The 24034-nt window shown below is 51.7% G+C and overlaps 3 protein-coding genes across 6 annotated transcripts in view; 1 reads left to right on the forward strand and 2 right to left on the reverse strand.

Moving 5' to 3' along the window:
• Nucleotides 1–6025, reverse strand: part of PHLDB1 (pleckstrin homology like domain family B member 1) — a 44521-nt gene extending 38496 nt beyond the window's left edge. The window contains exons 1-4 of one of the 3 annotated variants that reach the window (XM_053366311.1): nucleotides 5999–6025; nucleotides 1802–1874; nucleotides 980–1103; nucleotides 512–682 (exon numbers count right to left, since the gene is read on the reverse strand). In XM_053366311.1, the coding sequence (XP_053222286.1) occupies nucleotides 512–682; nucleotides 980–1103; nucleotides 1802–1861 (355 nt within the window). In that variant the 5' untranslated portion in view covers nucleotides 1862–1874; nucleotides 5999–6025. Of the gene's footprint in view, nucleotides 1–511; nucleotides 683–979; nucleotides 1104–1801; nucleotides 1875–3703; nucleotides 3855–5998 lie in introns of those variants that run through there. The other 2 variants (XM_053366310.1, XM_053366313.1) reach the window with 2 other exon arrangements.
• Nucleotides 6026–11705: 5680 nt separating this feature from the next.
• On the reverse strand, nucleotides 11706–19692 carry ARCN1 (archain 1). The gene is made up of 10 exons (XM_053366458.1): nucleotides 19549–19692; nucleotides 17535–17798; nucleotides 17002–17181; nucleotides 16685–16890; nucleotides 16144–16305; nucleotides 15496–15661; nucleotides 14547–14694; nucleotides 14256–14364; nucleotides 13948–14152; nucleotides 11706–12793 (listed from the first exon to the last, which is right to left on the reverse strand). The coding sequence occupies exons 1-10, from the start codon at nucleotides 19549–19551 to the stop codon at nucleotides 12704–12706; spliced, it is 1533 nt and encodes a 510-aa protein (XP_053222433.1). The 5' UTR covers nucleotides 19552–19692; the 3' UTR covers nucleotides 11706–12703.
• Nucleotides 19693–19859: 167 nt separating this feature from the next.
• Nucleotides 19860–24034, forward strand: IFT46 (intraflagellar transport 46). 2 transcript variants are annotated; one of them, XM_053366464.1, is made up of 12 exons: nucleotides 19860–20019; nucleotides 20099–20195; nucleotides 20299–20375; nucleotides 20534–20667; nucleotides 21709–21783; nucleotides 21866–21959; nucleotides 22452–22580; nucleotides 22685–22806; nucleotides 22975–23041; nucleotides 23198–23258; nucleotides 23438–23523; nucleotides 23699–24034. In XM_053366464.1, exons 1-12 carry the CDS (start codon nucleotides 19969–19971, stop codon nucleotides 23792–23794), a joined length of 1089 nt encoding a protein of 362 aa, XP_053222439.1. In that variant the 5' UTR covers nucleotides 19860–19968; the 3' UTR covers nucleotides 23795–24034. The 2 variants fall into 2 exon arrangements, with proteins under 2 accessions (XP_053222439.1, XP_053222440.1); XM_053366465.1 differs by having other exon boundaries at nucleotides 19861–20019; nucleotides 22688–22806.

Here is a 24034-nt window from a genome sequence, read left to right on the forward strand (position 1 = left end):
GGCACGTGTTTTATCATCTGCAAACCACTTGAGAGTTTTTGTTTTGTTTTTACATTTTTACATTAAGAGAACAAATAAAACGTTTGCAATCCTGGATCCTCTAATAACCCTTTGGACCTGCAGGACATCCTTTGGGTCTGCAGGTCCCTGCCCCACAACTCCAGGCACCTCCTGCATCCAAGGAGCCGCTGCCTCTGCTCATCAGCTGCCATGACCCCTACCTGGGAGGGGGGGGAGAACAAAACCACATCCCATTGCAGCCCTCCCAAGGGAGTTTCAGGAGTCCCACCCACTGGCTTCATTTTGGGACAAGGCGAAAACATTTGTTGCTTTCCCAGGCCTTTGGCTTCCTTGCCAACAAAGCTACTCTGTATATGTGGTTGACAGAGGTTGTTAGAGTCATTTTTTTTTATTGTCGGGCTACAGTGTTAAGTAGCTGTTTGCTTCCACCCGTAGAAAAGGAGGGATATATTAGTAACAAGGAAAACCACCAACTCATCAGCCTCCTTACCTTGAGAAAGGCGTGTGGGGCGTGTGACTGCCAAGCCATCTATGGCACATGGGTTGCCACAGGGGTGCAGAGTGAGAGTCCCGTGCATGTTCTCGATGAAGCAGTGCTTGGGTGCCACACCGGCCCCCTGCAGCACAATGTCACCGGCAGCTGAGCCCAGCATGGTTTTGCCTGCAAGGAGACACAGGCAGATGCTCAGCAGGGCAGGATGTGGGGCAGCCACTGCCCCCCAAGTGGCTCTTCTGCCTGGCTAGTTCCCAGGAGGAGAAGCAGGTGCCCCCTCTCACCTAGGGAGCTTGACAGCCAGGGGCCTGAGAGTAGCCAAAGCTGCCCAAAAGAGATTCCTAAACTGGATGTGCCAGCGCATCGAGGTTGGAGAGATTCTGCTAGGCCACTTTTCCTGGCTGATGCCCTGATATTGTCCTCCGCATAGGAAGGGGCTTCCCAACCAGCTCTGCAGGTACTTACCTTCTTCCAGAGGCAGGAGAGTGATGGCAGTGCTGAGACGCCCACTGCCCAGGCTCACCAGATGTGGCTTTTCAGTCTGCACTTTCAGGCCTTTGCCTGTCTCGGTCAGGTCTAGAAGACTGTTCTGCAAGATGGAGAATAGCTTTAACTGGCTGCAGCTCCTCTGGAGCCTCCATCTTCACCCACCACCACAAGATGTGGGTCTAAGGGAATGGGGTGGATGGCCAAGGCATGGGGCTGGCTGAGATTTGGGAGGTGGGAGAGGAAGGAAGAGAACTGCCCCAGTTGCAGGCAGTATCCAGGGTCTGTAGCTCACTCTAATAGGATCACAGAGCAAGCCAATTAACCCTAAGGGATTTAGGGCCAATCCTCCTAATTGGACAATAACAGGAGCTGAGGAGCAGGGAGCAGCCCTGCTCTGTTGAAGCCCGGAAGGCTGATGAGCCAAGAAGAGGAGGAGGCCATTGGTACTGCAGTGGGGGAGCATCTCCTGGTCATTTGGGGCTGATGCACACAAAGGTTGCAGCCCCTGTGCCTGCTTCAGGGTGGTACCCCTTGTGGGGAGAGATCCTAATAAAACCAACAATAGCACAGCACTGAGTTACAACACAGAACTAGGGAAAGTCTTCAACCATTGCCAAAAGATAACAAAGTTGACTCCAGGCCAACTCCATAAATAAGGGGCCAGCACCGAAAAGGCCCTGTATTGCCCTCCCTAGGCTCACTCACTGGCCTGAGGGTGAGAACCCCACTTTGTTTGCAAGTATTTTCATTCACAATATTCCAAGCTGTTGTTTTTTTCCATTCACAACATCAGCTCACCTGTAGACGTGCCTGCACTCGACCAGCTGGGCTGCCCACACTGCGGTTACAGGTCTCCATGGCAACAGTCCCCCTAAAGGAAAATGGAAGGTCAAAAATCCTAGCCCAGAAGATGACCCAAAGTTCCACCTAGGAGATCAATTCCCCCCCCCCACAACACATCCTGAGTGACCATCTTGTTTTGACTTCTGCATCAAAGCTACTTTGAATAGTGTAGAAGGGGGGGGGATTAAAATAAAATCTAGGTTTCTCAAACCCATATGTTGAATCTGGGATTAACCAAGAGTAATCCCTTGCCCCCCCCATCTACCCCACCTTCACCACCCAACTGTGTCTGCACACATCCCCGCCCCTTGTTCCCTGATCTCTCACCCCATCTGAAATCTAGATTGTAAACAGACCTACCTCCCCCTCTGGCACGATTACAAGAAAGACATGTTGCTTTCTCAAGTACATGGAAGAGTGTACATAAAAAGCAACAATATCACACTGACAACATGTTTAATGCCCCCATAGCTCCAGCAATTCCATTTCATTGTCCCTTTTCTGGTTTTCTCTCTCTCTCTCTCAGCTGTACCTCAGATCTCTGCACCCCCAGCCCCCAGCCCCCTCCTTGGGAGGCCACCATGACAACCACAGAACGCCACCTACAGGCCGCGTCCCAACACTGCCCTACCTTGGAGGAGCCACCTGGGCCCCATCAGAGGCAAAGCAGTCACTCATGCACCACTGGCACGGGTCAGGAGCCCCCAACCCACAGCCCCCTCTGCGGCAGGGCAGAAGCACATGCCTGCCTCTGCCCTGAACTCTCCCTCCCTCCCTTTCCCACCTCCCTGAAATGAACACAGGTCCTCCTGAGGGGATGCAAGAGTTCTTCATCAGCAGAAAAGGCAGCCAGAAGTCTTGGCTTTTTGCCTTTCTTTCTCCTCAAGTCTGAGGGAGGGGACACCTCCTCAGGAACTGCCTTGGTGAGGGTGGGGGGTGGTCTCCCTGTTCCCTTGCCTTCCCCTCTCTCCTCCAGAGCTGCTCCAGCAGGTCACAAGCCCTGACAAGCAGCCTCTGTTCTGGAGAAGGGAGGGAGGGTGGACACCCCACCTTGCCAGCAGCGACAAGGCGGCTTTCTTCTCCGTGAAGAGGTCAGAGAATGAGGCGCTTGTGTGGCTGGGAGTGGCCGGGCAGCAAATGCCAAAGGGTCGGAGCTCCAGAAAAAGTGGGCCCGGGACGGCTGCGAGCCTCCTCTTGGGCCTGGGGACCGAGCGAGTTGCGGGGGCTCCTAGCCGGACCACACACACAAAGCACACAGAGAGAAAACAGAGAGGAAGAAAAAAGGTCCTCTGAGGGAAGGGGAAGGAAGGGAGAAAGGGCAAACCTGCCTGTGAGCCCCAGCTGTGATGTGGCCCCCTCCAGGAGAAGCTGACAGACCTCCTTGTGGGCCACTCCCTTCCCAGGCAAGGCTGCTTTTGGCCTCTCCTCCTCCCCACCCCCCAGGAAAGAGCCTGGGAAAGTTGGGGGCGGCAGCCCTGGTCTTGAGCTGGGCCAAGGCCTGGCCGCCCACAACGGCTGGATTGCCGAAAAGGATGACACAAGAGCAGGGTGACCAGCTCCACCCCCCCCACACACACATTGAGTTGGACCAGAGTGAGAACTGTTCTGCCCGTCCGCACCCCTCCAGTCCTCATGCAGGAGAGTCAGCCACAAGGAGAAGGAGGGAGAGCCAGTGGTGGGGCACAGATGGCACTGGCAAGGCTTGCCCAAGCTAAAGAGGGCTTGTCAAAGAGCCACGCAGCAGCAGAGCCTTCCCCGCGGTACCAAGAGGCACGGGTGCATCCTCCACAGTCAGGGCCTATAGGCAAAGAGGGTCCCCAAAGGCCTCCAGGCCCCCCTCAAGCAAGGGAGACTCACCTCAAAAGTCATCCAAGACAACCATCCTGACTCCTGGAGGGCCACCCGAAAGCTTTGCCGTTCCCACAGCTGGCAAGAGGCTCTGGAGGCCAGTTCCCTTTGCAATCCTGAGTCACCGGGAGGAAACAGCCTTTCCTGTCCCATCCACAGGCGAAGAGGGGAGGCCCAGCCCAGGCCACAGGTTGCCAAGGCAACAGTGGACAATAACAGGGGCAACAGCCACTTCCCCTTGGAAAACAAACCAAGAGCTAGATCTATCCACCAGGCACACTGGCTCAGGAGTCCCCCTCCCCAGTTCCCCAAGGGGCAGAGGTCTCCTTTCAGCTCCTGTGTCCCCAAATAAGTTAGGCAGCAACCTGGCAGCTGCAGCCCCAAAAGCAACCATGGAAGCTCACCAATGCTCACTGCCACATGGGATGCTCACAGCCATGTGCTTCTCCGACATTAACATTAGCAGAAGGATATTTCAGATCCTGGCTACCCAACTCAAGCTGAGGAGAGGAACCAATAAACTGGGTGAATTCAAAATTGCCACCAGATAAGCATCCAAGTACCAAGAGAGAGGTGTCCCTGGATGGCTCTCTGTGGCTGCCAGAAAATGTCACGCACACACGATGCCTTCCTCATTCCCAGGACTGGCAAATCCTGATTAAATGAAGGGGGGGGGAATTGCCCTCCGCTCATTAAACCCTTTCATGGGGCAGATCCAAGAGCAACAGGCTCCCTGGTTCATTTGTGAAGAAAGTCTCAGAACATTCTGGGCACCGCCCTGAGCACAAAACAGAACTGGCCTCAAGGAGGTTAGCCACAACCAGGCAAGGCAACCAGACAATTTGTCCTTTGCCTCCAAAGGGATCAGCCGTCTCAATGGTGGACTGGATGCCTTCCGCTCTGTTGGTGCAGAGAGAGAACTGATATTAAAGATACACTAAAAGTATTTGCTGTCGCAAGGTCTCCAAAGAGAAACTCCCTGAGGACAGGAGTACTATCCTTGGTGGGTCGTAAGGGCTAAGAATTACTTTTAAAAGAGGACTCCGTATTCTTATTCTTTTTGTGTGTGTTTTTTGTAGCCACCGTTTTATTATATGATGAAAAACTTTAATAAAAATCTCATTACAAAGAGGAACTCTCTAAGAGTCCTGCAAGTAAGAGAAAGCATCCCTCCACTCATTCTCCACTAATGCCTCCTGTCACTATGACAGGCAGGAGTTACACAGGTTCAGCCAGAACATCATAGCAAAGCCATTCTCCTGTACTGGGAGAGCATTCCCAGGGATTCTCTGCTAGGGGTGTGGAGAGGTTATGGCTGATCAGTCCCGCTGCTGCTCACTCTGGATGCCTTGGCTTTTGGGGTGGCTTCACCTCAGTGCCTTTGGAAGACCCTCCACCTTGTCCTAAATGAGGCCAGGTGCTATCCCTCGCCTTGCTCCCCACCTGGGCCTCCCATAAACCAGCATCGCAGGTAAGCAGAGAGAGGCTGTCACCGTTAAAGTCTCCAGCCGCCTCCCTTGTCAGCTCAACAAAGGAAACGGGCACTTTTTAAAAAGCCAGAAAAGCATTACATTGTTTCAGGTGGGGAGAGCGACGCACACAGCTTAATCCTGTCCACAAGCCACATTCGATGACCCAGATCTTTTGTCCTAAGTCTCCACCGGAACTGTTGGAGGGGATCTGTACTCATAACGTCCCTTTAGGGCGCTTGGGACTGTGGCACTGAGGGCAAGTGCTCAGGGCTCTGGATCAACCCCCTCAGGTGGGAACAGGATACAGGGACCCTCTTTTCTGCTCCCCAGAAGCGCAGGGAGGGGGCTCCATGCGGCTGCCAGTCTCCCCTCCTGCCAAGACGCCGCAGGTCCCCCTTCTCTCCCGTCCCGAAGACTCGCTCGCTGCGAGGATTAGGGAACAGAAATGCCAAAAATGTGTGGAATGCGCCACGTCCGTCCAGGCAGGGAAGCGGGCAGGCGATCTCCCCCCCCCCACGTGCCCCCTTCAGGTGCCATCCAGGAAGAAGCTCCCTTGGAGATAGACAAGAGAGGAGTCGAGCCAATCGCCTATAAGGGAGGGGGCACCGCTGGCTACATGGACATCTCGCCCCCCGAACACACATATATACCCAGACAAGGATACGAACAATAGCTGGGGGCATTTGGAGAGGGGAAGATGGGGGGGGGTCGAAGGGGCGAGGGAACCGCCCCAAGCCCGGGAAAGAGCCCCCCTCCCCATCCCATTTCCATCCCCGGCAGGTGCGTCCCGTCCAAAGAAGGGAATTATCCTTCGCCGCCCCGTCCCGCTTACCTGGCTGGTGGCCCCGACGGGGCGCCCCCACCTGCGGAGCCCGATCGACCGCTCGCGCTGCCTCCGAGCGGAGCGCTGGAACCCGCGTCTCCTCCTCGCCCAGACCGGACTCCTCTTTCCTCGGCGAGGGGCCGCCCCTCCGCCTCAGCCCAAGGAGGAGGGCGAGCCGGAGGAGCCCCCGCCCCTTCTCCCCGGGCCTGGCCTTTGTTCGCCGCCCTTCCTGGGGCGCTCTGTGCCAGGCTGGGATGAGCCGCTGCCCGGCGCGTGACCTGCCAGGCACGCCGGATGCCGCCCGCCCGGGGACTGGCAGTGCCCCCCGGCTTGTGCCCGAGGAGGAGGAGGAGGAGCAGGCAGGGCTGGAAACCGGAGAGGCGCTGCTCGCTGGCTGCAACCCGAGCTGCCGCCGCCGCCGCCGCTGGAGGAGAGCCTGAACAAAGGGCTGGATCAAGAGAGGTGCCGGGGCGCAACTGGCTGGCTGGCTGCGCCTGACTTCGACGCCCCGTCTGGTCCCTTGGCAGCGGCACGTGCTCCGAGGGAGGGTGGCCTCCTCCTTCTCTGGAGTACGGAGGAGACGGGAGATCTCCTGGTCGCAATGGAGAGAGACTGCAGCTTAGTGGCACCAGCTGCTTGACATGCAAAGGTGACAGATTCAGTCTGCACTTCCAGCGAGGGCTGGGGATACCCCTGCGTCTGAAATCCTGGAGAGCTGCAGCCTGTCTGTGTGGACAGTACTGAACTTAGATGGAACCAAAGGGCAAGGCAGCTCCCTCTCTCAGTCTTGCTGCCCTGGGTGCAACACCCAGTGGAGGTAGAGGACAAAGACTCCTTCGCCCTAGTAAGCAGCCGGTACCCAGAGGTATTTTCCTGCAGGTGGTGAGATAGCTGGAAAAGAGGATGCAGCAGGGCAGCTGAGTCCACGTGGACCTGCTCTTGTGGTCCTTCCTGAACCACCTGCTGTCTGACCTTCCACAGGTGGGGGAAGAAACAGGGAGTCCCCTCCTTTTGGTGTCTGGGCACTGGGAGGCAACACAACAGCTCTGCCTGGACTCTCCCGGCTGCCCAATTCAGAAAGAAAGGTATAGGGAAAAGAAGAGGAGCAGGAAAGGAAGCGTGAGGACCAGAAAATGTCTCGAGGCAGAATCTGGGCCAGAGACAGTCCCAGGGATTTTCCTAGCCCAGTTTCCTGTACTGAGTCATGGGCTGGGGGCAGCCAGGCCAGGCAGGGGCAGCTAAGACATCCTTCTGTGTCCCAGATCCACCACAGGTGACGTTGTAGCCCACCCACCACCTTGTGTGGAGCTGGCAATCATTCAGCGTGGAGGAGGAGGAGGCGATGGAGATAATGAGTTGCCGGCCACATTCCCCCTTTTTCCCACAGTCCAAATATGCTGGCAGAGACCCTGCAACATCTGGAGCCCATCAACCCCCTCCCTGCTCCGCTCTGTGTTACACAACGGGCTGCACAGCTGTTCAAAAGGGTGACTTCCAGAGGCCCAGAGCACATCAGGCAGCAGCAGCCCCCACAGGACTTCCAGGAAAGGGACAAAGCTACAGCCACAGCCGGCAAAAGAAGACCCCCTCCCCCTCAACTGGGATATCTTCCTGAGTGTCAGGTAGAGCCAGTGTGGTGCAGTGGTCAGTGTCAGACTAGAGCCTGGGAGACCAGGGTTCAAATCCCCACTTAACCAAGAAGTTCACTGGCGGTGTCCTTGGGCCAGTTACTGCCTCTCAGGCCAACCTAACTCACAGGGTTGTTGTGGGGATTAAATGGGGAAGGGAAGAACCATACATGTCACCTTGGGCTCCTAGGAGAAAAAGCTGGGATATACCGTATTTTTTTTGCTCTATAAGACGCACCAGACCATAAGACGCACCTAGTTTTTGGAGGAGGAAAACAAGAAAAAAAATATTATGAATCTCAGAAGCCAGAACAGCAAGAGGGATCGCTGCGCAGCAATCCCTCTTGCTGTTCTGGCTTCTGGGATAGCTGCACAGCCTGCATTCGCTCCATAAGACACACACACATTTCCCCTTACTTTTTAGGAGGGAAAAAGTGAGTAATATAGAGCAAAAAATACGGTAAATCTTCAGATGGAAGATGGAGCAAGTTTGTTTTCTGCTGCTCCAGAGGGTAGGACCCAAACCAATGGATTCAAAGTATAGTGGTACCTCGGGTTAAGAACTTAATTCGTTCTGAAGGTCCGTTCTTAACCTGAAACTTTCTTAACCTGAGGTACCACTTTAGCTAATGGCCACTGTGCCGCCGCTGTGCGATTTCTGTTCTCATCCTGAAGCAAAGTCCTTAACCCGAGGTACTCTTTCTGGGTTAGCGGCGTCTGTAACCTGAAGCATCTGTAACCCGAGGCACCCCTGTACAAAAAGGGGGATTCTGACCAAATATTAGGAACACCACTTTGATGGCGAGCTGTTCAGCAGTGGCACAGACTAACTCAGAAGGTGGCATTGGAGGTTTTCAGACAGGTTAGGTGGCTATCTGTCAGGGATTCTTTAGCTGTTTTTTGTACATTGTAGGGGGACGAACAAGATGATCCTTGCCGGCTCTTCCAACTCTACATTTCTGATTCTATGAAATGCAATAAAGAAATAAACATATAGAGGCCTGGAAGGTCACACGCGGTCCCTCACCACTGCAGTATGTGTTGCACAACAGCTCTGCGGGGCTGGGCAGCGCTATTTCAGCATTGTGGCAGAAGGAGCTGTGGGCAAGAGTGAGTGGAACAGGACACCCCAATATCTTGGCAATTTCCCCCCGACAGTGGACCCCCTCCCCCATTTGGAGGAAGAGCAAACAGAAGAAACAGCCCCAAATATTTCCCAGTTGAAACAAATTGGCTCACACAAGAGACCAACCTAATTATAGCTGAACATTACATCACCCCGGGAAGGGAGGTCCCTGGCGCATCTTCCTTTCCCTGCCCCCTCGAGCCCTTTTGAATAAAAAAAGGAGCCCCTGCATATTGAGAGGGAGATGCAGTCCCACTGTGTGATGAATCCTTTCATCTTCCAGCATAGCTGAGTTTCAAGGGCCCGGATGTGCGCCCTGGATTCGCCTTTCCGAGGCCAAGAGGCCAGCAGCTGCAGCCTCTTGAGAGGACCAAAACAGGGGGGTGAAGACCCAGCAAAAAGGGAAATGAAAACAGTAACAGCACCGCTGCTGGTTTTTCAGAGCAGAGCACAGGATCCAGCATGGAAGCTGGTTGCCTGACGTGTTGCTCCTCTTTGCAGTGGGAGAGACAGCCTCATATGAAGTTTTCTGTATTGGTGGATACAGGTGGTTTTGCTGGCACACTGACCTGTCATGAAGCTGTAGGGATGCTCAGGCAATCCAGCTAGCAGGAGATAAGCCAGGTGTGGTGAACCCCTGGCCTTCCCCACGTTGTTGGACTCCCAATTCCTACCAGCCCAAACCAGCACAACCAATGGCTAGGGGATGCTGTATTCCAACATCTGGGAAGTCACAGGGGAGGAGACACCTGGGAGAGACTAGTGTGCTGGGGGCGGGGTGGGTGGGGGGAAGGAAACTACTGTAGATACATGATTTTTAAAGAATACTAAACATGAAGTGAATGTAAAAGAAGAGATGGAAGTGGCAGTTTGGAATGAGAGAATAACATAGAAGTGTGAAAGGAGGAGAAATTACAATAAATGAGTAAAACTAGTTTGAGAGCCTTTGGGTTGTTATCCAAAAAATGCAAATTCTTGTTCAGGAGCTATTTTTGGACTGGTTCACAAGAGGGACAAAATTGTATTTGGGTTTTCTATTAATTTCCTTTTGTTCCAATTCTTTGGTAAACAGTGGGTTTTCCTGGAGGAGCAGCAGGACAAAAAATATATATATCTCAAACCTGTTATTATTGTTTGCTACAAAATGCTAGAAACCTTGGTACAACAAGAGTGTGGTTGAGCCCTAAATTATATCCAATTAAACACACTGAAATTAAGTTATTCATATTATTTTTAGTGGGTTTACTCTGAATAGGAGTATTGCTGGACACAACCCCCTAAATAAGCAAATTCTTCCGAATACCTCCACAGCTAATGCTTATATTCAAATGTGTAATCTAAAATTCTGCAGGTGCAGCTTCCTGAAACACTTTACACATACACAGTTGAAAATTTCTGTCTGCTGTATCCATAAAATGTATTATTTACAATTTCAGAATGCAGAAAGAAAAAGCTTTACCTTATTATTTATATTTGGGTGCCACCCTTGTAACCAGAAATTGGGGTGAGAGTGGATGGCAGTTTCATAACCCATGGCTAGATAGATTGCAGTTCTACTCAGGCTCTTTCAGGGCAACATCTCTCACCTGTGACCAACAGACTTGAAAGGTTTGCAAGCAGACCAAGAGGCTCAAGGACTCCGCAAGTTAATTACAGTCAAGCAGCTTGATGCTATTAAGTTTGCACCCAGAACCTTATTCCAGAGAACTGTAAATGAATACCCCAAGCTTCTTATTATAGGAAACAGTGATGCATCTTGGGGGCAGTCGTCTCCTGAAGAGCCCCCCCTTAACCTCTCGTTAATATACCATTAGCGAGTAATATTCCATTTCTATTTAAATAAAACTTTAAAAGGGAGACCAGCCATTTTATCAGAGGGCAAATCCCAGTTACTACTATTTGGTAGTGGTCAGGGCAGTGCTCATTTATCCTTCCACTGGGTGAGGAAGAATTCAAAGATAGCAAAATACATTCGGAACTTTTTCAGATAAGCTGTGAACTCCTTTCAGAATCTTCATCAACTTTCCAAAATTCTCTTTTTCACTTAATAAATTAGCCACTTAATAGGCATAAGGCAAGTTGCATGCACATCTTACCCTTCTGAAAGGTAATTCCTTATTCATTATATTTCTTCATTATTTGGTTAGTGTGGCATGGTGTCCTATCCAGTTTTGCCTCTACCATGGAGTTTGATGGCTCTCAGTAGCAAAGGGGGGCAACAAGAGCCCCAGATTGGTCTGTTCACTGAACCTGGAATCTATGCAAATGAAGCTCTATTATATGTTACAAGTACCCAGCACCTTTTGATTTCTGGGTGCTATTCAACTGAATTGTATTCAGGGAAAACCCATTTATTTTAATGGGACTACTCAGGAGTATGACTAACAGTGATTAGCAGCCCCATTCCAAAGCTGAGAATGAGTGTGTCTGAACTGTTATCGTGGCGCCTGGGCTCTGCAGTTTGGTCCATGATGGAAATCAGAGACACAGCCTCAGATGCCTCTGCAGTCTTAAGACAGTACTCCATTGTTTGTATTTACATATGCAAACTTTTGTCTTGTAGAACTTTAGATTTTACCAGAGACTTGATATTTTGTAACAAGGACCCTCCACCCCACATTCTGTGTTTCTGCAGAAGGGTAAGGAAGTCACTTTGGCCTTGGAGGCTGGTAGCTCCCAGCCTTGCTGTTTGTCAGTGCATGGCCATACAGAGCAAGCTTCACAACTGTAGCAGAGGTAGGCAGAGTGTCTATATATCTTACAGATACACATGTGTGTCCAGCATTGCCACTCAAACCTTGAGCTGATTCCTCGTTCCCCAAACTGAGCTGTCAACAGGAACCCAGAAACAGCTGCTTCAAAAGCTCTTCCATGCCAGCTCTGTGTTTAGTTCCCCACTTATAATATTAGCTCTAAGATCAGCCCCCGTCCCATTCCAGGCAGCTACATAGCTTCACGCATCTCATTTTAGAATAGTCTTTATTGGATTCAGGGGCAGGGATTCTTTTGTGTACACTGGAATGTGTTATAGGCCCTAGCTCTTTATGTTACAGGGTTACAAAATCTTATTTAAATATCACTCTTCCCCCACCCTCCTCAATGTAATTTAAGAAAGAAAGAAAAAAGCCTCCTTTGGTGGAACTAAACTTGACTCCATTTTAAAAATCAGACAAGACAACTCTTGAACACAGCTGGATCAGTAAGATTCGTAGCTACTCCTACAGTACAGGCCTAGACCACCCACCCCCGGGACATTTTGGAAAGGGCCACATCAGCAATGAGGCAGCTTGGGAGAAGCTGGTGACTACTCTTAACAGGTGGGCACAAACTGGCACATGCCCAAAGCTACTTGGGAAGTCAGTGCCTGCCACCGCCTCCGCCTGCCCCAATCAATGGGCAGTTCAAGGGATTCCCAAGCAGCGAGGGTCAGAGACAGTTGCTTCTTCTTCCTCCTTTGGACAGGCAGCAGCTTCAAGAGAGTGAAGTGTCTTCAGAGAACAGTCCAGGAAGTGGACAGTCAGGAGCAGTGGGGCTGAAGGTTCCCTCACCCAGCACCTGGTGCAGGGAAAGGGGTGCCAGGGGCTGGCCTCTGCTTCCTGCCAGGTTAGAGGTTGCTGGATGTCCAGGCTGGTTTCCCTTGACCAATGCTGGGATTAAGAGCCATTCACCTCCCATCAGAGTAAGGAATCGGTAACGAAAAGGGATGCCTTGGGGACAGGGAAGGGGAAAGTTACTGTGAATTAAAGCACAGGAGGAGGAGGAGGAGGAGTGTGCCTAAGGAGTAGGGAGGCTGGCTGAACCAGAGAAGCAAGCAGCCTCTCCCTGCCTGACTGGCTGTGACCTTGGAAATGTTGGTGGGCGAGCAAACATGTCAGTGTCCCCTGACACAGAAAGGGTTGCACCCCTCTCCCAAGAGACCACAGCCTCAAAGTCTTGCTTGCTGCTTCCCTGCAGCAACAGTTACAGGATCTCATACTTGTCCACGAGGAAGGTGGTCTCTGTGGAGAATCTCACAGGACTGTTCCCATCTACCTGGGTCACTTTGGTAACCTGCGGAGAGGAAGCCATATGGTCAGTCAAGATGAAATAGCCTGCTACTGGTCTTGGATCAAATTGCTTTTGTAGTACAATGGTACCTTGGTTCTCAAATGCCTTGGTACTCAAACAACTTGGAACCCAAACACTGCAAACCTGGAAATAAGTGTTCTGGTTTGCGACCTTTTTTCAAAAGCTGAACATGCTCCGTTTTTAGCATTACGCTTCTGATTTGAGTGCCACACTTCCATGTTGTTACACTGAGGTCTGTCTGTTTTTGCTACGTTTTTCTGGCTCTTTTTGTGTGTGACTGTGTGGAACCCAGTTCAGCTAGTTTGATTGATTGTGTGATTGCAGTACATTGCTTATTGCTTTCATTTTATAGATCAATGGTCTCATTTGATAGTAAAATTCATGTTAAATTGCTGCTTTAGGGGTTGTTTTTAAAAGTCTGGAATGGATTAATCCATTTTGCATTACTTTCTATGGGAAAGCGTGCCTTGGTTTTGGAATGCTTTGGTTTTGGAACGGACTTCAGGAATGGCTTAAGTTTGAGAACCAAGGTACTACTGTATATGCTATGAGACCAAAACAACTCTCAAGGTATGCTGACCTGTGCCTCTCCCTTGCACACTTCAAAAGGAAAGAGTTAAAGGCTCTCCCCACCCCCCAAAGTGAAGGAGACACTTTGAGGAAACATTATTAGCCTATGAAGGGACAAGGACAATCTACACCAATGCGTCCTTTACACACAAAGTCATGGTGCCAAATAGGACACACCTCAAGGGAAGCCACCCCCGTTGCATACAGAAGACCTGTATTCACTTCCAGTTAAAAAGCTTATGCATCCCCACCCACGTTCCTGCCCTAGACAGTGCTTGTGTGTATGTGCAGGTACAGGGGGAAGGGTGTGGCTTGCCAGCTGTTCTGGGTGCCTTAGCACACAATTGCCAGGCAGCCCCCTGCCCCCTTGGGAGCTATACCACTGCCAGGAGGATCCTTTCCCTACCTCTGCATTTTCAACGTTGGAAAGGAAAGCCGATTGCTCATCGCACTTGCCAGATGGAGAGCATAACTGTGGGCCATATGGAAAGCCAGGGTATTTTCCAAAATAGAAGCGGGCAGCAAACAGGACCACAGCCTCCACTCGAGGCACTTCCCAGACTCACCTGGATGTTGCAGTAGTTCTTCTTGGAGACGAAAGAGACGTGCACAGGAAAGAAGTCATTTGGCTGCCCGTTGATGCTGAACTCCAGGCTGCCGCTCTTGTTTTTGGCATCGATCACAGGCAGGCACCACTCGAGGGTGTTTCTCCGGCTGTCGTGGCGATACTCGCCATCAATCTCCCCAATCACAGGAGCACCCACGTTGGACCTACAGAAGCAGCAATGAGTGACCACTCAACTCCCTTGCATCAAGGCTGACCTTGCAGCTGGTTAGGGGAATCAGGGGATCAGGAGGTGCAATGGCTACTCACGGCAAAGGGATGGTGATCACCACGTCATTTAACTCCAGGTTCTCCTCTTGCAGCTCATACTCAATGTTGACATCACAGCCACTCCCGCTCTCTGATGGCCAGCAGTTAACTAAGACACAAAAAGAACCCCCCGCTCATCACATGATCTTCTGCCAGCAGCAATGGGCTCTCCTGAACAGGGACAGGAGGAATGTCTACTGAACCAAGGGAGCTATGCCTGGTTCTAGACTCATGGGAGTGTTATGTCCGTCTGCCCCTCCTCAGCGCCCAACCAGATGTGCTCACACTTACTTGTCAGTGGAATGAATGACTCCTCTGTGGTCTGCAGCCGCCACTTCAGCACTCCCACATCACTATTTATGGGGAAAGACTTCTCTGGGTTCTTCAGGCCGATCAAGGACTCTGCCGTAAAAAGCTTCTTGTCAACATTGGGGTGAGTCTGAAAAGAAAAAACTGGTAAGATTCATCTGTAGATCCAAAAATTAATCATGCCATGCTCCAAATTCTGGAAGACTTTCACTAGATTAGCACACTAGCCTGCCACTCAAATCTAGAAAGATTTGCCCATGCACAGCATAGACAGGCTGGGAAGCTCCTTAAGCACAGGCAAGAATGGTGAATCATTGGGCCAAAGCCTTCTATAAGAACATACAAACTTTTTCTGTATTGTCACCATTATTTGCCTCAGTTCCTCAGACTCCCATCCTGTGAAAGTTAGTTCAGGCACAGAGATTTGCCCAATATCTTCCACTGTGAAGACTGGTACATAGAATTAATTCAGCTTCTTTGCTAACTCCCTTCTCTTCAGCACACATTTGACTCCCTTGTCAACCAAAGGTTTAGCCACCTTCCTAGCCAGTCTCTAATACTAACATTACTCAAGATTTTTTAATTGTTGGTTTCTCTGTTTTCAGAAATTTGCTCTTGTACTCTCAGTGTCTTGTTTTACCCCTGCCCTGTTTAACCCATCACACATGTTTTCGACTTAAATCTTCAGCCCTATTCCAAACCTAATGCTCTTTAGCTCCTACTGGCTTTATACCCGCCATCAAATTCTTCCCTCAAAGACAGGTCTTGGAGTACTGCTAACATCATAATCAAATGCAGCAGAACTCTAGTTAAGGATGCCTTCCACCCCACCCATGGGGCTCAATTAATCCCCACAACTTGTATCATGGACAGCACCTTTCCACCTGCATGGGCGGCAGTAGAAGCAGCAAGGCCAGTGGGCCAGCCATACCTGGAGCTGCACCCCTTTCTTGTCCTCGTTCTCAACGTGGATGCGAATCCGGGAAAACTTCTCATCCAGGATCCGCAGCATGATCATGCCGTGGAGCTCCATGTTCTGCAGCCCTCCATCCCGGCCGCAGGTGAGCGAGATCTTCTCCTCTATTTTCATGTGCACACTAGAGAAGAGAAAGCCTGAATCACCCCCATGCACTGCTCTGCACTGCCTTCCCTTTGGCAAAAGTAGGCAGGCCCAAACAGGATGTGGCGGTTTCGCTCCCACAGGAATGGCCCTCCTTCCAAGAGTGAATCTCTCCAGGCTCTGCTAGACTAGATGAGCTGCTTGCACTTCCCATCCTTTAACCCGTTCCCCTCTCCAACCCCAACATCATTCCCTCCCATCCCTGTGGCGCAGGGTAGTGACTAGATCAACTCCCCCTCCCCCACACCGTGTTATGTGCAGGGCTTATACCTCAAAGAGGTATCTCTTACTCCTCATTGGGACACACTCTGGGCACCTCCCCAAAATTCTGCCAACTCCCAAGAAAGCCACGCCCCAAAAGGAAGGTTAAGGTTGATGATACCAGATGGCCTAGGAAACCACTCTGAATCCCAGCCACAGTTTCACTGTCTTCTCCCACTGCAGAACACAAAAACCTACCTCTCCATGTTGATGGGTGGAGCTAGAACAGTGGCTGCTTCTGAGGATCGCTTGCCAACCAAAGTGACAATGTTTTCTCCTTCAGAATTTAGCTTGTCCACAAAATTGTCCACTTCCTTCCCTTTTGCGCCAAGCTTAAGTGCCTTGTTTGAACCAGATGGCCTAAGAAACAAAAAGCAGTGCAGAAGTTTTTGAGACATCCTTTCTCCACAGAAAGAACCCAGAGAGTGTCTGAGATTCATAGTGGCAGTGCTGCTACAGCCTTCCCCTTATCCTCATGCTCTAAAGTTGCCCTCTCAGGAAGGAAACACGCACGGATCGTATGTACAGTATGGCCACCAGAGAGCAAACATGTCATTCAGCTACTTGGGAGACACCGAAGCAGCCCCCCACAAGAACAGTCAAAGAAACCCAGAGGATCCAGATTGGAGCACCATCAACAGTCTCAAAAAGACCCAGAACTCTCCCACTTCTGAAGGTGGCCACTCATGGCAACAAGAGGTCCACAAGCCCTCACCTGCTTCTTGCCCAACCTTTATACCTGGTAGGTGTTGGAGTCACTTTTGGTCGCTCCGTCTCAATGATGGTTTCGGTAATCATGGCAGCTGTGCTGCCTCCTGACATAGCAGAGCTTCCAAAACCACCAAACCCTGGTGCTTTGGTGCCCCGGCGCTCAGCATCCCTTCGAGCTTGCTGCAGTTCCTTGGCTTTCCGACGCATCTCTGCCTTGGCCTCCCGCTCCTGAGTCTATATATACAAATGAGAAGAAGAGGACAAGAAAGGAATTGATGGCCTGGACCAAATGCACCAGAGACCTGGGCCTGGAGCGTAGGAGGCCACAGAAAGCTTTTGGCCTACCTCACGGACAGCTCTGAAGACTTTCTCCTCATGAGAGTCCATCTCAGTAAAAGTGCGGATCTGGGCCAGGTTGACGTTTTCCCGATAGCCAAGGGCAACAATCTCATCAAAGGCAAATATCAGATCAAAGCAGTGCTCAGAGATCTCATTCTCCTCCAGGGCTCGACAGTATTCTGGGATCTGGAGGGAGTCAGGGAAAATGGCATTCTAATGAGGCAAGGCAACCGTGGCCAAAACCCACTCCACACATCTTCATAGACCTGCAAAGTCCCCAAAGCCTCTACACCTTTAGCTGAACCTTACTGGTCCAGGAGCCTGTTTCAAGGGCAAAAATTCTCCCAGCTAGCTCCCCACACTTATTCTAATGTGATCAGGTGGATCAGTTCTTCACTTTCCGATTCCAGTATCAAATAAGTAAGCACAGCAACACAACTCAAGGAAAAAGCAAGCTCCATAGGACAGCTGCTCCATGTGCAAACCCTCCCTCCCCCTGGGTATTTTGCAAGCCAGGCAGCTTGAAGCAAGATCCTCACCACTCTAGAGAAAAGCCGGAGAGTTTCAAGGTCCTCCAGGATGTTGCTGTTTTTTGTGGTGATCAGGACCATGTAGAGTTTCTCCATGGGCTGGTAGACATAGCGGACGCTCTCTGTCTCTACGAATGTGTGCTGCTTCCCTGTGTTCATGAGCTTGGGGAAGGCTGCCAGCAGCCCCTCAATGCGGGTCCGTGTCATCTCTACAAACTGGCGTGAGACGATCGCCTTTCCGGCTTTCGTACAGACGGCAGCTGCCAAGAGCACCTGTGGAGACAAGAGCTTTTGTCAGCCTCATAACTACATAGAAGAAATAAGAGCCTTTCAGTTGAATCAGTGGTCAGCCAAATACCTATGTGAAGCCTGGAACAGGGCCTTGTGATTAGGGCTGGGCGGTATATCAATATATCATCCAACACTGGTTTGAAGTCCACATTGTGATGTTGTTTTCATAATTTTTGACCTGACAATATATCGCAAATCTTGATGTGTGTGTGTGTACTTTGCAAAAATCACAATGTGGGAAAAACCGTGAAGTCAGCCAAAGCTACTCTCGATTCCTGCAGCCCCCGTTAACTCTGCCAGCTCAGCTCTCGCCGGCAAAAATCATGATGCGGGAAAAACTGTGAAGCCAGCAAATGCTGCTACATAGTAGTTCCATCCTTATTTCAGACATGATATATTGGTATATCGTGATGTTTAGCTGGTGATATACCATGATGTTGAAAACTAGGTATCACCCAGCCCTACTGACAACTGGTAAGCAGAGGTGGAAGTAATACATAGAAACTGTGCCTAATAGCCATCATTAGCATTATCCTTCCTTTCCTGCCTTATGAGCAAGGGGCAAAGGTTCACACAAAGCCTGTCATTTTCTTCCTATAACTCAAGGAGACCTCTGCCTGAACTTTGGTGCAGAAGAGCCACGTTTAATTCACTGCCACGAGGTAGCTTTGGTTAGGCCAATGTCACTCAGCCTAACCAACCTCAGAAAGCTCTTGTGTGAAGAGCCACCATTATGCTGAATTGTAACACCTCAAAAGTCAAAGGTTTGTATTAAGGAGATCCAAATCAGCTGGCCTGTGAGAACCATGGCATAAAGTTAAAAAATCTGAAATTGCCAAGGATTTGCGTTTCATGCCCAAATAACTCACAATTTAAAATATATATGTAAATTTAGCAGGCAATACAATAATCCATATGCTTGTCTTAAATGGATTTTCTATATTATCAAATCCAAAATACACTGTAGAGCTGACGAAAGCCAAATTTCAACTTGCCCCAACCTTTTGCTCTAAACTAGTTTTGCAACATGATTTGCACAAAGAAACAACCCTGCTGCTTCATCCTTGGCCAAGCTGATGGCTTCCACAAATACTCCGCAACTCCTGGCATTTGACACAGGCTTTTGCAAATCGTGAAACTGAAACATTTTGACACCAGCAAACTCACTGGTGGCTGTTTTTACCCTCCTCCCTCCCCCAGTCCAGTTTCCCTACCAGAGGAAAACCTGGTGGTTTTTGGGGGGAGCATGTGAAAAGTGCAGTTGCAAGATTTCTGTGCCTACCAGTTGCAGGGCGCCTTTCTCAGTCCCAGCCTGGAAGTAGTATCATCGCGACAGCCTCAAGGCTGCCTCTTGTGACACGTTACCTTCCACCGGCAGCCACGGGCTCACGGAGGGAGGTGTTTGGGTGGCGCAGGCGGAGGCCCTTGAAAAGCTGGCAGGCTCCGGAGGGGCTTCCACAGGCCCTCATCCACCTTCGGCCTCGGAAAGACGCCCCCCTCGCCCCGGGAAGCAGCGCTTCGCCCGCGGTGTCTTGGGAGGCGGCCAGGCAGCCGGCAACGGGCGACCGAGGAGCACCCACGGCCGACTGCCCGCTGCTCACAAGGGTGGCCGGAGAAGGAGGAGCCCCATGGAGGCCAACGGGATCGAGCAGGCCCCGCCGACACCCCCCATCTCCCCCAGTGGCAGCCGCTGACCGCGGAGGGCAGCGGGAGGCCCCGGCCGGACACTCACCATGGCGAAGGTGACGGCGAAGATGGCAGCAGCAGCAGCGGCGGCAGCGTCTCCGTTTCCTCCTCTCCCCTCCGGGCCCGAGCGCCTCTCCGCTCCTTCTGCCTGCCACACAAGATGGCGGCCCCGAGCCACGTCTCCCAGGCGGAAGCGGCGGCGTCACGCACGCAGAGGGCACGCCGCCACGCCCCTCACCCCAACGGGTGTCCGCTAGGCCCCGCCCAGCCGAGCCAATTCGCCGGTGGCAGCGCCGCCACCGCCGCCGCCCTCCCTGCCGGTAGGGGCCGCTGCATCCCCTCGCTCGCTCCTTGGCCACTCTAGCGGGAGAAAGACAAGTTCTCGCGAGGGCCTAGTCTTCCGTTTCCCTGGAGACGGGGCCGCCTAGGCCTCGCTCGCCGGGAAGACTTGGTCCTACTTGGCGATATGGCGGGTGCGCCGCAGCCTCCCGCAGCGCCGCCTGAGGCTGGCCTACAGGTGAGGAAGGGCGAGCCTTTCGTGGGCTGGGTGCTCAAGGGGATCCTGCTCACGTCCCGTTTCTCTCCTCACCTCGTAGACGCGGATCGTGGAGAACCAGCCTTACGATGAGAGCCTGGACGTCAACGAGACGGAGGACGTGGCCAGCATCTACGCGCCCAGCCCTCCGCAGCCAGGTATGGGAGGCTGGGACAACGGGGGCAGCGCACACGGTCTGGGGGGGCGGGGGGTCGCCCCCTCCGCCTCTGACTCGGCCCTTCTCTCCTACCACCGTCTCAGGCCCTCGCCGCGTCCGCTCCCAGCACAAGAGCCTGGCCGAAAACAGCAGCGAGGAGGACGACGAGGAGATACTCAAGGTACCACTGAACAGCAGCCTCCTTCCCTCCCCCCCGCCTCCCTGTTTCCTGCCTGGAGGGCCAAGGAAGCAGCGGGCTGGGGTCGTGGTGGTGATGGTGATGGGGCTGCTTGAGGGCCGAGTTGGCTCCCACTCCTTCGCTTTCCCCCTCTCCCCCAGGAGAAGAAGGCTTCCCAACTGGCCTCCCAGCCTCGTTTCAGTGGGAACGAGGTAGAAGATGAGGACGACGACTCTTCAGAGACGGACTCTGATGACGATGACGACGATGAAGAGCACGGCGCTCCTCTGGAGGGGTATTTGCAGGGTGGGGGGTGCCGGGAGCCATGTGGGGAGGGGGAAGTTGGCTAGGAAGGGCATGTGCTTGGCTGCCAACATATTTGCTACTTGGTAGTAAGCTTACATGCTATTGTGCCCTTGTTTCCAATTGGCATGGCGTGTGCCAGCCTTGAAGAATAGACTGCCCAGGAAGATGCTTTCCTAAGTCGATTAATTTTGGTGGGGCAAGGGATGCCTAACCGCCAAGGATCCAATGAGCAAAAACAAGTCCCAGAGCCTTCCTTGGCCTTCAGCCTCTTTCACCCACATACTCCCTGCATAGGCCAGTTGGAAAGTTGAGAAGGTTCCTGTGTGATAACTTTCAAGCACTGAAGTCACATGTTTTAAGTGAGGGTTTGCTGGCTTCCAAAGGTCCCCATATACTGTCATTTGGGTAGGATAGCAGTCCATAATATTGGGTTGGGGAACCTCTGGACCTCCAGATGATGCTGAACTACAACGCCCATTATACCTGACCATTAACCACACTGGCAGCTGGGGCTGATTGGAGTTGGAGTCTGGCATCCTCTGAAAGGCCACTGATTGCCCACCTGTTCTGTAATATAGCAGGCAGGTAGAAGATGGTTGAATGTCCAAGCAGATCACGTGTCCCAGGAATATAGTGGCTTAGCTAGGCCAGTCAGTCTGTTTGCTGTTTTTGGCAGCCTCACCCCTACTAAGCTGTGTGCTACACTAAATGTGTATCTGTATGCAAGTTACAGGTTTTAAAAAATGGAGTGTGAAAATAATGCAGTTTCTGAGATTGCAGCAGGTGTGGAAGAATGTAAACCTTCCCCAGTGCGGTCTTATGGAAGGTGCTATTTGCTTCAGGAGGAAATATCTTTGGCCCATAGGGGTGGCAGTCTTGTTTAAGGGTGGTGGGGTGGATGGAGGAGAGTGAGAATGCAAGCTGGCTTTTCTTTGTTTCTCCTTGGAGTCAGACTCTCCCACACCCTGCCTTTGAACATATCCTATTTCCATTGCCTCCTGCCCAGCCTCACCACTGGCTCTTTCCCCAGGGCATACAACTCAGCAGATTATGACTACCTGCCAGTCTCCCTGGAGATCAAGGAGCTTTTCCAGTACATCCGGAGGTAAGGGGTAATGTGGATCTTGGCCGCATTGTGGGCAGGCGTGTCTCTTTTCAGGCTTCTGCTCACGGTGTCTTCTCCTCAGGTATTCTTCACAAATGATTGACCTGGAGCACAAGCTGAAACCTTTCATTCCAGACTTCATTCCAGCTGTTGGGGACATTGATGCCTTCTTAAAGGTATTGCATTCATTCTGACGCTCCTTTACATGCACCTGGCTGAGAACTGCCACACAGGACTCTTTCCCTGCGATGTCCATAGAGAACTGTCGCCTCTCTATGGAGGTGCAACAGGGCAGCACTGTCAATGCTTTGCCTCCATACCTACAGTCAACAGTGCTGAAAGGTTAGCTGCTTTGCAGAATCCTTGTAGATAAGTGGGAAGAATTTTTGTTGCCCTCAAGTGATGCTTATGGCTTTCCCACTGAGCATCTGCTTGGCCACTGAGAGGACAAAATGATGAACTAGAGGGGCCTTTGGTGTGACAGGGCAGCAAAGGTTTCTTTCAGATCCTTGGCTTTCTCAGCAGGCAGGGCCACATTTTGTTTGTTATAGTGATTGACCATTCCCAGCAGAAACTCTCTTGACCGGTCTTGTACCTGGGTGTGTACATGAAGAATAGAATAATGGAAACTCTCACATGCAAAGGACACCCTGGCTTGTTTCTCATAGGTTCCACGCCCTGATGGGAAGCCAGATAATCTTGGATTGCTGGTGCTGGATGAGCCATCGACCAAGCAGTCCGACCCCACTGTTCTCTCCCTCTGGCTAACGGAAAACTCTAAGCAGCACAATGTGGCCGTAAGTGGGAGAGAGGGGGGGTGAAGTAACTCCTCTTGGATGCAAGGCAGCCCTTGGCTCTGTTGAGGAGGCACATGGGGGCATGTTCTGGTCTCTGTTTCCAGCAGCAGATTAAAGTGAAGAGCCTGGAGAATGCTGAGAAGAATCCCAAAGCCATTGAGAGCTGGATTGAGAGCATCAGTGAGCTGCATCGCTGCAAGCCCCCAGCTACAGTCCACTATGCTAGGTGGGCCTCTTCGAGGGAGAGATAAGGGCAAGGGCAAGGCCTGCCAGCACTCAGCCCCACCTTTGCTCTGTGCTGGGGGTGGAGGAAGAAAGCCACTCTGCAAATGCACCCTCTGTGTAGAGGAACCATGGCCATTTCAAGCTGCTCTCTGGTATTTCTTCCTTGTAGGCCCATGCCTGATATAGACACGCTGATGCAGGAGTGGTCCCCTGAGTTTGAAGAGCTGCTGGGAAAGGTAGTGTCTGCCAACTGTCCCCCTCTCCAACTTCTAGTGTTGGCCTGGCCTAAGAGAGGGGGATTGTCAGCAGGAGGGAGAAGCTTGTGGGCCTCTAAAGAGATTCAATGCAGAGAAAGAGAGTACTGAGCTAACCTTCCCCTCTCTGTTTTTCAGGTGAGCCTTCCCACTGCAGATATTAACTGCAGCCTGGGAGAATACACAGACATGATATGTGGTGAGTTCCCTTTTGCTGATGTGGTGCTCACCTATGCCAAGCCTTTTAGGGGTAGAGATCTGCTCCAGTCGGTGTTGGAATTGGCCTCTTCTCAAAATGCCCCTCAGCTATGCACCACCCAGCAAGTGTCTCCTTGCTTGTTGGAATCAGACTAAATAGCCATTATTTTTTCTCTTCAGCTATTCTGGACATTCCTGTCTACAAGGGCCATATCCAGTCCCTGCACACCCTTTTCTCCCTCTACTCAGAATTCAAAAATTCACAGGTAGGAGACACAAGGATCTGAAGAGCAGCAGCTCTGGCCTGGTGTCCATGTTCATGTGGGGGCACTGCTGAATGGATTGCTCCCTGAGTCTTTTCCCCAGCCTCAGCTGGAGCGGCCTTGCCCTAGAGCTGCCTAGAATGATGGTGTTCTCCCTGCCCCCTTCTCTCTCCTGCAGCATTTCAAGGCTCTGGCTGAGGGCAAGAAGGTTGCAAGCCCTCCCTCCAATCCCCCCTCACAGGCTGGCGAGACAGACATCCTGAGCTTTACCTGAGATGTCTACCTTCCCGCCCCAGGTGGGACCTGTTCCCGAGAAGTGCCAGTCTGTGATGCTGCAGGGCCTGAGGCCTTCTTGTTTGGGCAACTGCTATTCAGGCTTCCAGTGGACCTAATGGAGCACAGTCAGGATCTGGCTCAAGGGCCCCTGACCACTCAGAAAGCCACCAGCATCTCATCTACCTTTCTTTGTACAGCTTCTGTGAGAATTTGCCTTATTAAAGTTTTGCTCATAGTG

The sequence above is a fragment of the Podarcis raffonei genome, chromosome 15 (assembly GCF_027172205.1).
Source record: "Podarcis raffonei isolate rPodRaf1 chromosome 15, rPodRaf1.pri, whole genome shotgun sequence".
Lineage (NCBI taxonomy): Eukaryota > Metazoa > Chordata > Lepidosauria > Squamata > Lacertidae > Podarcis > Podarcis raffonei.

What these genes read in the sequence shown, in the direction of transcription:
- ARCN1 (XM_053366458.1), bottom strand. An exon ending in TCCGGCTTTTCTCTAGAGTG is followed by an intron (nt 17,182 to 17,534) that starts GTGAGGATCTTG and finishes GACTCCCTCCAG; the next exon opens with ATCCCAGAATACTGTCGAGC. An exon ending in GTGATCACCATCCCTTTGCC is followed by an intron (nt 14,153 to 14,255) that starts GTGAGTAGCCAT and finishes CTGCTTCTGTAG; the next exon opens with GTCCAACGTGGGTGCTCCTG.
- IFT46 (XM_053366464.1), top strand. Translation starts at nt 19,969, where the DNA reads ATGGCGGGTGCGCCGCAGCCTCCCGCAGCGCCGCCTGAGGCTGGCCTA. An exon ending in ACGACGAGGAGATACTCAAG is followed by an intron (nt 20,376 to 20,533) that starts GTACCACTGAAC and finishes CCTCTCCCCCAG; the next exon opens with GAGAAGAAGGCTTCCCAACT. An exon ending in ACATTGATGCCTTCTTAAAG is followed by an intron (nt 21,960 to 22,451) that starts GTATTGCATTCA and finishes TGTTTCTCATAG; the next exon opens with GTTCCACGCCCTGATGGGAA.